At 37.1% G+C, this 14,669-nt stretch overlaps 2 protein-coding genes across 2 annotated transcripts in view; one reads left to right on the top strand and one right to left on the bottom strand.

Annotated features, from left to right (window-relative positions):
- The window catches only part of LOC145780327 (transmembrane protein 134-like), a 111,977-nt gene that overhangs the window by 61,035 nt on the left and 36,273 nt on the right, over positions 1–14,669 (top strand). The gene's annotated exons all lie outside the window — the stretch shown is intronic.
- Positions 8–13,518, bottom strand: LOC145764565 (podocan-like). Its single transcript, XM_082576193.1, has 8 exons — positions 13,388–13,518; positions 8,617–8,782; positions 6,432–6,545; positions 6,046–6,224; positions 5,490–5,637; positions 1,987–2,211; positions 1,434–1,585; positions 8–774 (listed from the first exon to the last, which is right to left on the bottom strand). Exons 1-8 carry the CDS (start codon positions 13,516–13,518, stop codon positions 675–677), a joined length of 1,215 nt encoding a protein of 404 aa, XP_082432319.1. The 3' UTR covers positions 8–674.

The following is a 14,669-nucleotide window of genomic DNA, read 5'->3' as shown; positions in this document are numbered from 1 at the left end:
GTGTATTATTAGAACTGATTTTTGTGTGATTTTTGAGCACGATGTGATTTTTGAGAGACTATCTGACTTGAAACACTTGAATCACGCCAAATGAAGCCATTCTGTAATAGTTGGTATTTTTACTCCACGTTTATTAAGTATTGCATGCCCATTGATTAAATCTAAACAGATAGGCTATACTGTAGCCTACTACTTCTTCTACCGAATCTTATGAATTTATTTTAAATTGTTACAATTAATTAAATTTAATTTAGATACTGTACTGACAATCATTCATGATTGTTGAGGTTTTGACTGTAAAAAGGATATTATGTTATAAAGTTAACGCTTTGGTTTCACAAAAAGGCGTTAGTTTGCTGAGATATATAGCCTGATAGGCTATGGGCCTACATGCGGTTACAAGGTCAAATGTTGCACTAATGATCAAACTTGAACGAAATAACAAACAGTTCGAATAATTTTACAAACACAGCCTACTTGAATTTTAAAGGTAGGAAACAACTTTAATTCTTATGTAGAACAAGAATAATGTTTTGCTTTAAGTCAATAGTCAACATTACTTTTTAATAATTGCTTGGATGGTCTCAATCAGTTTACAATTGCATGCTTTCCGAACATACTTCATATGGTATTATAGTTCACCAGGAGCCTACAAGAGGATGATGTTTTCACTTTTAACAAACAAACTGAGATGAAGAAATTGTATCCCATGCCTTTCCTTTCATTGCCGGTGGTTCCGCACAGATCATTAGGTGTGGATCTTGAATGATTGAGCTGCAAGAAAAAATAAGTAGAATGATTGTGGAGCATATTTGCGAATCAAGAAATAACATGTTTCAAAAAATAAACGAATGAAAAAACGATAGAAAGAAAATATATGGTGGAGAAAGAAAAAGTAACGAAACTACAGCGATTGCCAACGTTACTCAGTTCAACTTTTTTTATTTCTCAGCACAATCGCACACACGATACGAATCGTAGCCTATGATGAAAATCATGATGAGGTGCTGAGTATGTTACTGGGATCGGAATGGGAAAGGGAAAGAAATATCACAAAGTTGCTGTCAGCTGCTGCCCTCTAACAATAAAGAAATAGGCAAATGAAACAGTACCTTACACAAAAGTATAACCTATAAAGATAACAACAGCAGGTTATGAGTAAGCTTGTCGTTTTTGATGGGTTATACTGATTGCCAATACACTGGAAGCTCTGATTGTCATCAAGGAAAAGTTGCACCATCACGTTCGGTTGTTCCAAGTAGCCTACGTATTTTTAATACAATTGATCCAGAAAAACTTCTGCTGTAATAGATTTACAAGAAACAATGATAGGCTGTTGCATTTTTAAAAAATAGAATCTACAGCCGCCATTTATATCCGTTATGCTTATGGAGGTTTTAACATTTGATTTGAATCGTTAATGGGTAGACTACCTTTGTTCCTGCATCTCTTTGAGCCACTTTAACTTGCAATCACAACGCCATTTGGTTCCCCACAAGTATATCTCTGATATAGAAGGAATGGTAGTGTTTGCAAACAGCAATGGATCCAATGTTGTGAATGGATTGTCGTTGAGCCACAGTTGCTGTGAATAAAAGAAATGGCATTTTTTTGTGTTTTCTTTTTTCGATTACCGTACGGTACCTCAAACTGCAGTAAACATTCAACTGATTTTGGTAGATTATGCAACATGTAGGCTATGCTTTTTTGACAGTAGGCCTATCTTTGTTCTGGAAGAGTGTCTTGAAAATCTTATTCTTTGTTATTTAGCAAAAGCCTGTTGCCTACTTTTACTGTAGTTGGCAACCCATATACGAACCATTGCCCCTAACTCGAACCAAGCACAGATGACCAATGACATAGATAGGCTAATGTGCTTGTAGGCTATTAGATAAAATAAAGCAGCAACTCAATTGACTGCACAAGATGCATAGGGATTGCATTTTATCGTTTCCGAATTGCACAAAACGCAAATCATTCAGTGACCTGAAGTTTTCGTTGACCCAACAGAGCTCCGGACTCCATAAATGAAATGTTGCTTAGACTAATATCTATGGTGGTCACTGATGACAGACCATCGAATGTGTGGTTGGTGATCGGACTGTCCACGTGGCATTCCATCAAGTCGAGAATGGTTAATTGCGATAAAACATGAAACGCTAAATCTTCAATAATTTTTAATCCACTTTCCCAAATCTCCAAAGTGAGAAGCTGAAAAGTAAATAGGCTACTTGTGCAAGTTTTGCATTCTAAACTAGTATTTTTTGGGGTAAAAATACTTTTTTGCTTTACTTAATAAATACAAAATAATCAAAAGGTGGCTTGCCCGCCGCCTAATGAATAAAAACTATTCTGAATACTCATACCAAACAAACAAGGCCAAATTGACACTTTAGCTTATTTTAAATTACGTGGTTAATGCCACTGTATCTTATAGGCTATGGTAGGTTAAGCAACTGAACTAAAAAAGTATTTTAGAATGTTGAAATGGGTAAGATGTTATTTACAAAATGAGATGGAAAAAACGAAGCACGTTATTTAGGTGCAGATAGTTTGGTGCCTGCCAAATAGGTTCTCACACTGTGGCGCCTGGTCATTTAGGTGTTATTCCCAGTAAAGTCTATTTCATTAGGTGCTTGATGGTAATACTGCAGACAGTGGCGTATGTAGGATTTTCAGGGGGGCACCATTTGAAATGCTTTTTAAATCGAAAGGAATTAAAAAACGCCCATTTGCTAGTTATAACCAGCAGGCAGAAAGTTATATTGTATAAGATTACCCTAACGTATTTGGCTTACTCAACACAGTGAACGACGCATATTGTGGGTACGTTCAGTGACGTACGCCGGATTTTGTTACTGGAGGAGGGGGCATTCATTATAATTTGACAAAAATGATTATGAGTGTAACTTGACACGGAATAGCACCTAAATAACGTCACAGTGTGCGCACCCATTTGGCAGGCACCTAACTGACCAGTGACCACTGACCTAAAAGACGTGGACCCAGAGAAAAGGAGTAAAGACAACCTTTGTGAGGAATAAAAATGACCAACTATACTAGTGGGGACAAACACGCATTTGACTAGAAAGCTAATGATTTTTCAAAGAGTTTACTGTACACGTCACATGGCCACCTAAAGATACGGCCTGATTTGTCACATTTTGCAGAAATTTTCAGGTTTTTCTAACTTTGGGCAAACGTTTAAATAAATTTTTCAAAAAATTAGATTTTTACGCTTTTTTTATTCTTTTCCCCAGATGACACAATAGGTTTTAACATCCTCACATGTTGAAAAACAAAGGAAATTTGATTTCGAAGATTTTAATCAGACTGTTAATTTTCAATAACAGTCTGATTTTGCGTTTTTCAACTTACTTTTTCTCATTTGCTATTGCTTCCCCAAGGCAACAAAAAAGTTTTATTGTGAAGAAAGGGGCGTTCTTCCCGGCTATCAGCACAAGGCTGAGCACTCACTAGTACAGCGAGCAGCGAGCTCGCTGTTACTGGTTAATGTGGTTAATGTTGTGCTGATAGCCGGGAAGAACGCCCCTTTCTTCACAATGTCCTCTGCCCTGGCGCCTGCTGGTTTTGTTGGCTCTTTCTTTGTTTCCACAAAGATAAGAGTTAAACTGACTAGTAAAGCGGTGGTCGAATATATTTGTGGCAGAATACGTGGCTGATTGTGCTGATCCTCTTGAAAAACAAGGGAATCAAACTCCTCCTTCCACCTTACCTATCCTCCATGTCTTTTCGGATTGCACATGGAGGATACAAATGGGGAGACTTTAATAGATTAATACATTCCGACAGAATAACAAATTGCAAATTCTGCAGAAAACCAGAAGACAATGTTGCTCACGTCCTCACCAAATGCTCTTTTGCGCTAGGAATATGGGAGCGCCTGAAACAACAATATCTTGACCTAACCAAAGAAGACATGGAGATAACAAAAGACATGATCCTCTACAACCAAATCCCTGACGGACAGAAGAACAACCCGATTCTTTTGACCATGATGAATGTCGCCAAGCACACCATCATCCAAAAGAAGATATTTCTGGACATAGGCGACACATATATACAGGACACAAAACGGTCCACCATTCAAGCCCTGTGGGTCATCATGACAAAAACGAAAAACATAACACAAAAGCATAACATTCCTTTGTCATCTGACATTTCTACTCCTTCCAAACCTCCTCCTACGGTCAGAAGAAAGAAGAACCAGTCGAGATCCACTCTTCAACCGCCCTCTCAGTCGTCCTCGGTGGTAGGGATGACTGATTGCAGCGGTGGATCTCACTAGCACAGTACGGTCGTAGATCATCTTTGAAGAAGATTAGACAGCCAAGGGCGTAACAACCCACCTTTAACCCGTCCCTCTCACTCATCTCCATCGGCCTGATGCCGGAAGAGTGATTGCAACGGGGGATCTTCAACCGTCCCTCTCCGTCGTCCCACTTGCTCTGGGATGACAGGATTGCAGCGGCCAATTCCATGATGACTCAGGGGTCAGCGAAAGCTACCCTCCCTCTGGCCGCTCCTCTCTGGCATCTCCGCCAAATGAGATATCAGACTGCAGTGGCCCGTTTTCTCCAAACAGGTGCCCTTCTTGAAGCGGAAAACAAGAAGATACACACACACAAACAAACTCAAATAAAATTTAAAAATTAATTATCTACCAAAACGCGCTAGTTCTCATGCTTGACCCGCCATCTCCTAGTCTGCTCCAAGATCAGCAAGAGAAAAGTCGAGATAGGCAGATCAGCTTGAGGCAGCCACTAACCAAACATTTACATCCACAGATTACCACCTACCGCGGTGGGTCCCTTCGGTCGTAGTGAGTCCCTCGCCTCCCTGGTAGGTATCTTCCATGTAAGTATGGTGTGCCTGCTGAGTGTTTGGGTGTGTGGACGGCTCCCGGAGCGGACGCACTAATGATGAGACAGGAAACAAATCCATTCCATATGGACAATTTGTAAACCTGCAAGATGTAGTGGTATCCATCTTGAACTCTGAGCGTTGCGCAAAGAAAAAAAAAAAAAAAAAGATTGTGCTGATAGCCGGGAAGAACGCCCCTTTCTTCACAATGTCCTCTGCCCTGGCGCCTGCTGGTTTTGTTGGCTCTTTCTTTGTTTCCACAAAGATAAGAGTTAAACTGACTGGTAAAGCGGTGGTCGAATAAATTTGTGGCAGAATACGGTGCGATACTGATGAGCCTAGCCTCATGGGCGAAACACGTGTCTATCGCTGTCAATTCTTGCTACAAATCGGCTGCCGAGAAATAAAAAGTTTTATGTCATTAGGAAACCACAAAAAGTAAAAACATCTCAAAAAATGTCAGTCAAGCACTAGCAGTAGCTGTAATCAAAATGTGACAAATCAGGCCGCATCTCCAGGTGGCCATGCTGTACATAACCTAGCTGGTTTCTATATGTGCAATGTGCATACGGGTGTTTTTATATGTTCGTTTCAGTAGTTTTCACCTTGTTAAGATTTTGAAAAGAAGCTTTGTGCAAAACCAAAATAGGATTTCCAACAAGATCAAGATGATTTAAGGAGCTTGGTAGATTCAACGGTATTCTTGTAAGTTTGTTAAAACGAAAACTTAGGGTGGTCAAATTCGTTGACCCTGAAGAAGAGATATTTAAAAGATAACACAGGCAATTAAAACTGTCGCAAATTTCAAGGTGAAAATGAATAACGAATAAATTATTCGCATAAACAACTGGCTTAAGAAAAACATACTGTTTGTTCGAGAACTGACGAGTAAACTAAGTTACTAATAATTCTTATTTGCAGTAAATATTGCTGCACTATTGGATGAAATAAATCCAATACGTACCTAATGAGTAGGTTGCTGTTGGATTCAGAATAAAGTTATTTTAAGAATAAAATTCAATTTATTATCATCTGATGGACGAGGATTCTTGAAGTATGCAATGTGCATTGAATACATAAAAAGTTGATAATTTAAACTTAGCTCTCAATAGCAAACTTTCCTAAATGTTAGAAAATTTAAATCATCAAAAATACTTTCTTTGAAAAGTAGTCGCAAGAATTCCGTTATCTGCGAGCGTGTTAAAGGATACGTCAAGAGCACTAAGATTTGGAAAGAATCTGCTTAAATCCATTGGTAAGGAGTCCATGTGGTTATGAGATAGATCAAGGAATCTTAATTCTTTGTACCTCACCAGGTAATATGATGTGATGTTTTGAATCTGAAAAATATCAGCGTTATAATAATTTGTGTTTTCATTTATTTATTACAGTATATTTGCAAAGTCGGATTAAGTTAGGCTTTACCACTAATGTGTTTTATTAAAATTGCCACCCTTGAGGCTATTGGTTGGATCTGCCCCTAAAGTGCGATCTCCAAGCCAAGTAAACTTCATATTAAAGGTTTGTAATTAAGAAGATATTCATACCTGACAATCATAAAAGTTCAGTGATTGTATGGTAGTTGGTAGGTGGTTTGGTATTTTCGAAAACTGAATATCTCCAAAGTAAAGCGTTTCAAGATTACTGGCTTCTTCGAAAGACTGTTGAAGCAGTAATAGATCTATAATTAATTTCTTTACGTGAGAAACATAGATTACATAAACTTTACAGACAAGGGACGTAGGTTTGCAATATAATAATTCATTTTCAAATCTAACAAACAACTAAGGCTTTTAGAACTAACCTCACTACTTTTTTATAAGAGAGTACAACATTTGTAAATTAGAAAAAATCGTAACCCTTCTACTATGGTGGACATCACTGGATAAGCCAAAAGCGGATGTAGTTTCGTATTCCGTTTATCTAAAATCCCTGGTTTAGATGCAGCAAGCGTGGACGACATAAAATAAAATGGCGAAACCATGTTCACAAAGACGAGGATTCTCGGCATCACTCATAAATTAGATGTAGTATAGGCTATGACCAGAGATGGGCGTGATCTTGATCTTGAAGATCACAAGTGATCTTGAAGATCAAGATCGTGATCTTGATCTTGAAGATCACTTTTTTTTTGGTGATCTTGATCTTGATCTAAGATCACTTTTTTTGTGTGATCTTGATCTTGAAGAACAGTAAGATCAAGATCACTTTAAAATTGAAGTTTACTTACTAGAAAGAGGCATTTTTTTAGAACTCGTACTGTACAAAGTAGTTAGTGGCAACTACTAACAATAAACTACTGTTAATATGATATGTGTCCAACAAAAGACGATTTAAAGTTCATCTAATCTGGTCACTGGTCAGTGTTGCCATTTCAAATTGAAAGAAGTTTTCTGTGTTGGTCATAATAAAGAAGTCAACTTCCGTGTGGTGTATGGTACTTTATGTTGACTTATAATAAAAATGATTTAACTTTGTTCACAATTTTCATGTATGAATTTTAAAGAAATGTTTGCTTTCTTTGACTCAATTTTAGATGTTTCAAAAGTCTAGATTGGCGGTCTTAAAAAATCTGGACTCTAGCCGACTTTGGTCATGTAAAGTGGTTTATTGCAGCAAATCAACCAGACCAAGACTTGTTTAGGGTCTGAGTATGAAGTGGTTTGTCTGACCGCAAACCTCTGAACGTTTTTGAAAGCAGATAACAGTATCAAGGTTGCCAGATGGGTAAATGGTGCAATAAACAATGACATAATACTGTGAAAGTTAAAACTACTTAGTAACACGAATAAAAACTCCCACACGGACCAGACAAAAATTTGGTAAAAAATGGTGCAGTTCAAAATTTGTTTTCGTTTATTTATTATAAACAAACAGTATAAAACTAATTGCAAATTTTGTGACTTTTTCAGTACTACTGTAATTAACCTCGGCCTTGAGTGTGACGTTGCGATTTTACGCAAACTACGTCAACAATTAATAGGCCTAATAGCAACAGTCACTAACTGATTACAATTCTTAGGCTAGCGTTCGAGTAGTTAAAAGTAAAAGTTAGCAATACTAACTATATACCTTCACCCAGGTGGCTTATAGTTAATATTTTTTGTGCAACATCATTGATCAAAAACTTGATTTTTTTCAAGTACACAAAAAGTGATCTTGAAAGTGATCTTGATCTTCAAGATCACATAGTTTGGTGATCTTGATCTTCAAGATCACCTATTCTTGGTGATCTTGATCTTGATCTTCAAGATCACCAATACTGGTGATCTTGCCCATCTCTGGCTATGACGAATTGCCATCGCAACTTTGAAAGCTATAACAAGCTAATAGAGGAAGGCCTCTAACGAAAGAAACTCGAAAGTTAAGACAGAAAAAGGGCAAAATTTACAAAAATCACGCCAAAAAAACTTCTCATTTTGCTGAAAATGGATTGATGTTTAATAATACAAACTACCGGCCTATAACGTGCAAAAGATTAAATGTAAGGAAATGTCGGTATTTTGTGAACAAACTCAAATCAAGACTAACATAGCCTGCAACCCTGCTTTCAAGTGCAACTTCTTTTTATATATTATTGTAGTAGGTTAGCCAAATAAGACCATGAAACGGATAAAATTGTCGACCATTGTCCCAATGCAATGTTTAAACGAAACAAGATATTGATCACCAGTAAAATAATCAAACATTTTTTTTAAGTTTTCACTTTTTCAAATGTGGTAGGCATACAACCTTTTCTGAAAAACTATTTTCATTCAAGGGGTTTTGTCCGAAATCAACCGAAGTTAAATTGCCAAGTCCGCTAAATGATCCTGGTTTGATCTCAACTAGTTTGTTTCCAGAAATGTCAAGTGCGGTCGCATTTCTTGGAAGTTTGGGGACATCAACCAGACCGGCTCTACAATTTACATATAAAACAAAGCAAGTCACGTATCAATGTGCATGTATCATAATTGTTTTAGTCGCCTACTCTAAACGTCAATTATTGATAATAAATAAACCATTGTTATAGGCTACATATTATAATTAGCTACAGTTATAGGGCTATAGGCTATAGGTTATAGGCTACATTAAAACATAGAGGTTATAAAACACATTTTATGTTTCGCTCTGCAGATTAGACCTACAGGTAGTTCTGGCCTCGTTACTATTATTATTTATGTGCATCAGACAAGAATGTCTAAAAACATAATACAAAATGTAAGGCATAGGCTACAGTTGTATAGATGCAACTGCGGTGCAAAAGTATTTGAAATGAAATTTACAAGCTCATTATACTACTACAAAGTAAAATGGTGTTAGTTGTTCTTTTGAAACTGCTTGGCTTTTCAGTGATTTTATTTGTTGATGTAATATTGTTGTACAATAAACCTAAAACAAAACCAAGCTTTTCTTTTCTATAGTTTCTTGTTTCTGAGCAGTAGCACCTTCTTTCAGTTGAGTTGACCCCACCAATAGTAGGCCACTCAGCAGTGTCTCGGCAAGATACTTGACAAGCAAGAGTTGGACGACTTTCCGCTCTCTGTTGTGCTGCACTGGCTCATGTTAGGCTGCAGGCAGACATTACACATTATCAAAGCGAACTGAAAAACAGTTTTTCTTCGTTTTTTTTTTATTATTCTACTCTTCCTACGCTGGCTTATGACAAATATACTTTAATTTGCATACCGAAAAGCGGCATAAAATTTTAATAGTGGATGGTTCTGTAGTCTACTGCGTGAGAATGCTCGCATTGTCGTCATACCTGCTGCAGTTTACATTTCCGTCTGCATAGCATTGGCACTTTGAAGGACAAGCAATATTGAGCGTTGTTTGTCCTAAAGATATTGGCACTTTTTTGTTATTTTGAAAAGTTTGAAATGTGCGTTTTGTCTCTACACTACATCTTTTTTTTGTATAACTTCTCCGCACTGTTTGTGAGTTACTGAAGTCATAGCACATTAGAATTACAACCAGTAGAAAAACTGTCAATTTTACTGACTTCCGCATGTTCAAAGTAGCTTACTACCAGCGCACTTGCAGCATTTAAATGAATTTATCGTGACTGTTAATCAAACACTCATGACACATGCAGATTCGCAAATACTTTGCGGATAGTTACGTTCTATTAACGTTGAAGAATGGTGTTAAAACTAAATGTTCCTACTTAAATAAAAATTTCAGCCTTCAACATTTAGTTAATATTTTCCTTGAGCAAGGCTGGCTGCAAACTGCAGGCTGTAGCTGATCATTGGAAAAATTGAATCAATTTAACGCTTTGCTTACCATGTTTACCAATGTTACACTATCAAAACAAGCAGCCTTCTGAAACACTATTGTACCCTACTTTCTTTTATATTTTTAAAGTGGCTATTTTTTTCATATGCACAAAACCCGATAAGTAACTAGAAAGCTGTAAATCCAGTACCTTTTGCGAAAAAATATATATTCCTCGAGTACCACCTAGATTCTAGAAGAACTTGTGTGTAGGCTACCTCTAGTGATACACGTCCGACAAGTTGGGAATCACAGGCATAAACAAATTTCTTTGGTGCTTATCTGGTCCACAGTAATAATAAATATTGTATAGCTTTGGTAGAGAGATAATTTTTAAATACTATAGACAGATAATTTTTACCAACTTGATAGGATTGAATTGCATAATTCAAAAACAATACATCAAATAAAAAGATAACACAACCGTAGCTTTATACGTAGCTCAGTGCAGATTGTATTTAATTTCAGTAATTTTTTATTAACATTTCACAAATATCTGTTTTTATGTTTAGATGAATTAAGTTATTTTCCTGACGAGGACAGAAAGTTTTGCTGAAAACGTTCGAATTTATGTGTTATCTTCTTATTTTATGCATTGTTTTTGAATTATGCAATTCAATCCTATCAAGTTGCTAACAATTATCTGTCTATAATAAATATTGTTTCTAGTTCTGCAAGGTGAAACAAAGAACGGCGTTTGTTGAGAATAGAGAACATTTCAAGTCTAAAGTTTGATGCGCATTCTTTGTTGTCAAGCAGTGATTATAATAAAAATGTTATGGTTTTTGTTTTGTCTACAGAAACTTAAGTCTTTTAGCGACAGCATAGTTGTAAGAGAGTAAAACATTTTGAGGAGCAAACAAAATGTGCCAAATTTTGTCTTTGTTTTTACATCTTTGTATATTTCAAAAACGCAAAATTACTCACCATCTCTGAGGTAGTGCAGTCTATAACTTTGGTCATCAACTTGGCCGTGTACAAAAACACAGGCAACAAAACGTACAACAAAAAACAAGTCTAAGTTAACTTTAATCTATACATTCATAGACCTGCCTGCTTCCCAATTAAATAAATCATCGAATTGAAATATTCTTATGTGGCACAAAAAATATACATATTAGGCTTAACTGGATTGATTGATTGAATCTTTATCCTCGGACTGGAAAAGCGTTTTGCACAGCTTAATCCTGGCATGTTTAGTTAATGTCAGGATTAAGCTCTAGCAAAGACAAACAGCAGTTGATACGAAAACTTTTTATACAAAACAATTAAACCGTAGCCCACAAAAAATGAAAACAAATGCTGGACAGTTAGAAATTGTCTTCATTATACTTTGTTTGTTTGTTTTTCATATCTTTATCCTGCATTGCGGGAAAGCGGACTTGAGCGCTATGCATCGGTGTACGCCTTCCGACGTAGGCTACACCTGACCCACGCTGCAGCCGACGGCAATGTCTGTTTCCGGTTGTCTAATCTACTTATGACTTAAATTTGGTACTACCCATTACTCGAAATCGATCACTGGGTAGAGGCAATTATCGTAAAGTTTCTTGCCCAGAGAAACAACAGCAAGTGCGGGTGGCTGGAGTCGAACATGCAGGCTCTCGACTGCGAGCCCAACGCGCTAACCACTCGACACTGCTGCCGACTTTTTACTTTTTACTTTACTTTTTACTTTGTGCAGGCCTACAGTTAGTTTCTGGGACCAAATGCCACCAAAAGCGGTGTAGGCCTATATGCGGCCCTCACAACTGTTGATTTTTAAAGTTATGACAAATGCTTAATTTTTTTGGCCATATTTAAAAATGGCAAGCTATCTTTGTAGTATTTAAGTTAAGTTTTGTAAGCATAGCATAACTCATGGTAAGATTGATTTTTTTTTCAGCGGTGGAGCAACCGCCTCCCCTGCCCCCATCTCCTATAGCTACGTGCGACAGGGCTCATGCTTAATTTTATATCAGGTTTACGCTGTTATCACATTATTGCCCGACTTATTCTCACTGCGTTATGCAAGAAAGAACACGATCAGTACGGTTTTGACTTCTTCGGTTTGACCCGACCTAGAATCGATCTCAGATCTACCACCACCAGAGCCAAAGGCGAAACCATTGGACCACTGAGCTGGTGTCTAGCAATGTTGTCCAATTGCAGAGTCACTGGATATGTTTTTGTAAGTAACAGTTTACATGCATGATTTGATTGATTGCCGTGCCGTGCAGTGCCGCACGTCCAAACGACTTGGACGAATGATTAAACAACATTTGCCAAAAAAGGTTAGAGAAGAAAACGACAAAATGAAAAATCAACCAAATCGTGCATTTGTCAGATGCATAGTCAGTCAGTTTCATTGTCAGATAAAGAAGCGGTTGTTGTAAAGGTCTGTAAAAAAATTTCGTGAACCGGCGGTTGGAAAATATTTGTTTGAATTGGCTGCCATATAACTTCGAACCTACGTTACGATTGCATTTAGAACGTCAACGACCCCCTTGATGCAAATGTTTTATTTTGAGCAGACGTTGGCAAAATTTTGATTGCTAAATCTTATTATACATTTGGTATTCAACAAGACACAGCAAACTGAAAATTAAAGTGTGGTGAAGAATATGAACCAAAATGTAATTTAGCTAGCCCCACCGCGGTTTCAATTTATTCACAAAATGTAGGTGTTTAATTGTGAATGGATTGTCGTTGTAAACGCCTGAAGGTAAATCTTGCTTTGGTAAATAGGCAAAAACTGCGTTTGATACAACCCAACTGCTGTGTGTCAGCATGATGTCCGGTTTGGAGTTAACGTTGCGAAAACATTTTCTTTTATTCTTTTAACACAGGGGTTCCCAACCTGTGGTACGCGTACCACTAATGGTACGCGAAGGTTTTTCAGGTGGTACGCGTGTAGCTTCCGTTTTTTTCACAAACCCCGGGTTCACAACTTTATATTTGTTTATCTGGTTTTGTTTACAAAAAAAATTCCCGAAGCCTATTCTTATTGTTAAGTAACTATTCCTGTTGTTTCGTACCATTACGGTAAGAGCTTTAAAATACAGATAATGTCAATTATTGTCAACAAGGAACACAGTTGCTTTGAAAAGCCGTGTACAACGCTGCGGGACAGTGCACTGGGCGTTAATTATGTCAAATGATTGCTCTTGATAGATATCATCTACTGTTTTATAGCTTTAAGCTACAAATAGCGTTGAATAATGCTAGTTGTCGGCTAAAAATAGATCACAATAAAATGCTCAATAACAATAAGGAATGTTCTCCAATAAACTTCCGGCTCAGTATGACCTCTTCATATTCAATGCTAGCTTCCCATGCTGTTTCATAGCTACTGATTTTCCCTTCCACATGAGAATGCGAGCAGGGATTTTCAGTCATGATTAATATCAAGTCATAACATCTAAACCGACTAGGTGCGCCGACTAAACCAACTAAATGGCTTTCGACGCGCTGTTAGCAAACTCACACCGCGCATCGCCCAATTGGTGGACAATAAAAAAAAGCCTCATTAAATTTAGTTGTGGTGCTTTAGTGTTATTTTAGTAGGCCAATATTATTCTTCTGAATAAAATGTGATTCGATCAAATTAGTTGTTCTGCAAGAAGTGGTACGCTTGGCAGTGCAGAGCGTCCAAGTGGTACGAGATCGTAAAAAGGTTGAGAACCCCTGTATCTAACACAGCAGTATAAATACTAGTCAAAGAAGAACAGAGGAAGCTACCGCACTATATTCATAAATCCAAGTGTATTGTGAAGCTTTCGCCACACAAGTGTGGATTCGTTGGTGACTAACCTAGCCTACATATCTAGCCTATCTTGTCAAAGAAGGTACGCTTTTGCGCATGTGCGTTGTCATGCGCACAAATCAAAATGACCACTTTTCCGTGTTTTACGATGAAACTAAAACCAGAAAAACTGTTTTTGGCTGTCTTGCAACATTATTAACGTGTTTTAGTATACAGCAGCAAATAATATTTGAACTTTAAATGCCATAAACAAAAATTGACGTCAATGCAATCGAAAGCAATTTGACTCGAAAAGTAATTTTTAAGGTAGTGGGGGGGAGGGGTTTGGACGGAAATTTCAAAATTTTTCCAGAGGGTTTAGAATGCACTGTTGTATCCTAAAATCAGGGATAAAGTTGAAATTAAAATTAACCCCTCCCCCTACTTATATGTTGTTTATCTGTTGAGGTAATTTGAGTTTTTTAACAAAATGAACCAAGGCTTAGCCTAATCTAAAAAAATGGTCCAAACAAAGTATACTTTTACATAACTCTATCAGGAGTGTTTCCTTGTTCAACTCCCCATTTAAAATCTGATTCATGCGCAATGTCTAATCCAATATGGAGTGAGGTGAAATATTTTAAGAAAGTATTTTTTTTTTACTTTATATCTGTTTGTTTTCACTTTTAGTTCAGGTAGGCAGCAACACATTGCAGAATAAACGGAGCAAACCACTAATGGCTTAATCGCACATATTTTCAGTGAAAATACAAAAATAGTTGTTGAGAAAAGCTTGTTCAAAATG

The sequence above is a fragment of the Aplidium turbinatum genome, chromosome 1 (assembly GCF_918807975.1).
Source record: "Aplidium turbinatum chromosome 1, kaAplTurb1.1, whole genome shotgun sequence".
Taxonomy (NCBI): domain Eukaryota; kingdom Metazoa; phylum Chordata; class Ascidiacea; order Aplousobranchia; family Polyclinidae; genus Aplidium; species Aplidium turbinatum.
Note: the sequence above shows the minus strand (reverse complement) of the source record. Positions and strands in the feature narration are given on the sequence as shown.

Excerpts from the sequence above, each read along its gene's own strand:
- LOC145764565 (XM_082576193.1), bottom strand. The coding sequence starts at position 13,518 with ATGACTGAAAATCCCTGCTCGCATTCTCATGTGGAAGGGAAAATCAGT. Across the intron at positions 6,546-8,616 it reads AAAATAGTTTTTCAGAAAAG|TCTTTCGAAGAAGCCAGTAA; the intron begins GTTGTATGCCTA and ends CTGCTTCAACAG. Across the intron at positions 775-1,433 it reads AAAGAGATGCAGGAACAAAG|CTCAATCATTCAAGATCCAC; the intron begins GTAGTCTACCCA and ends TTTTTCTTGCAG.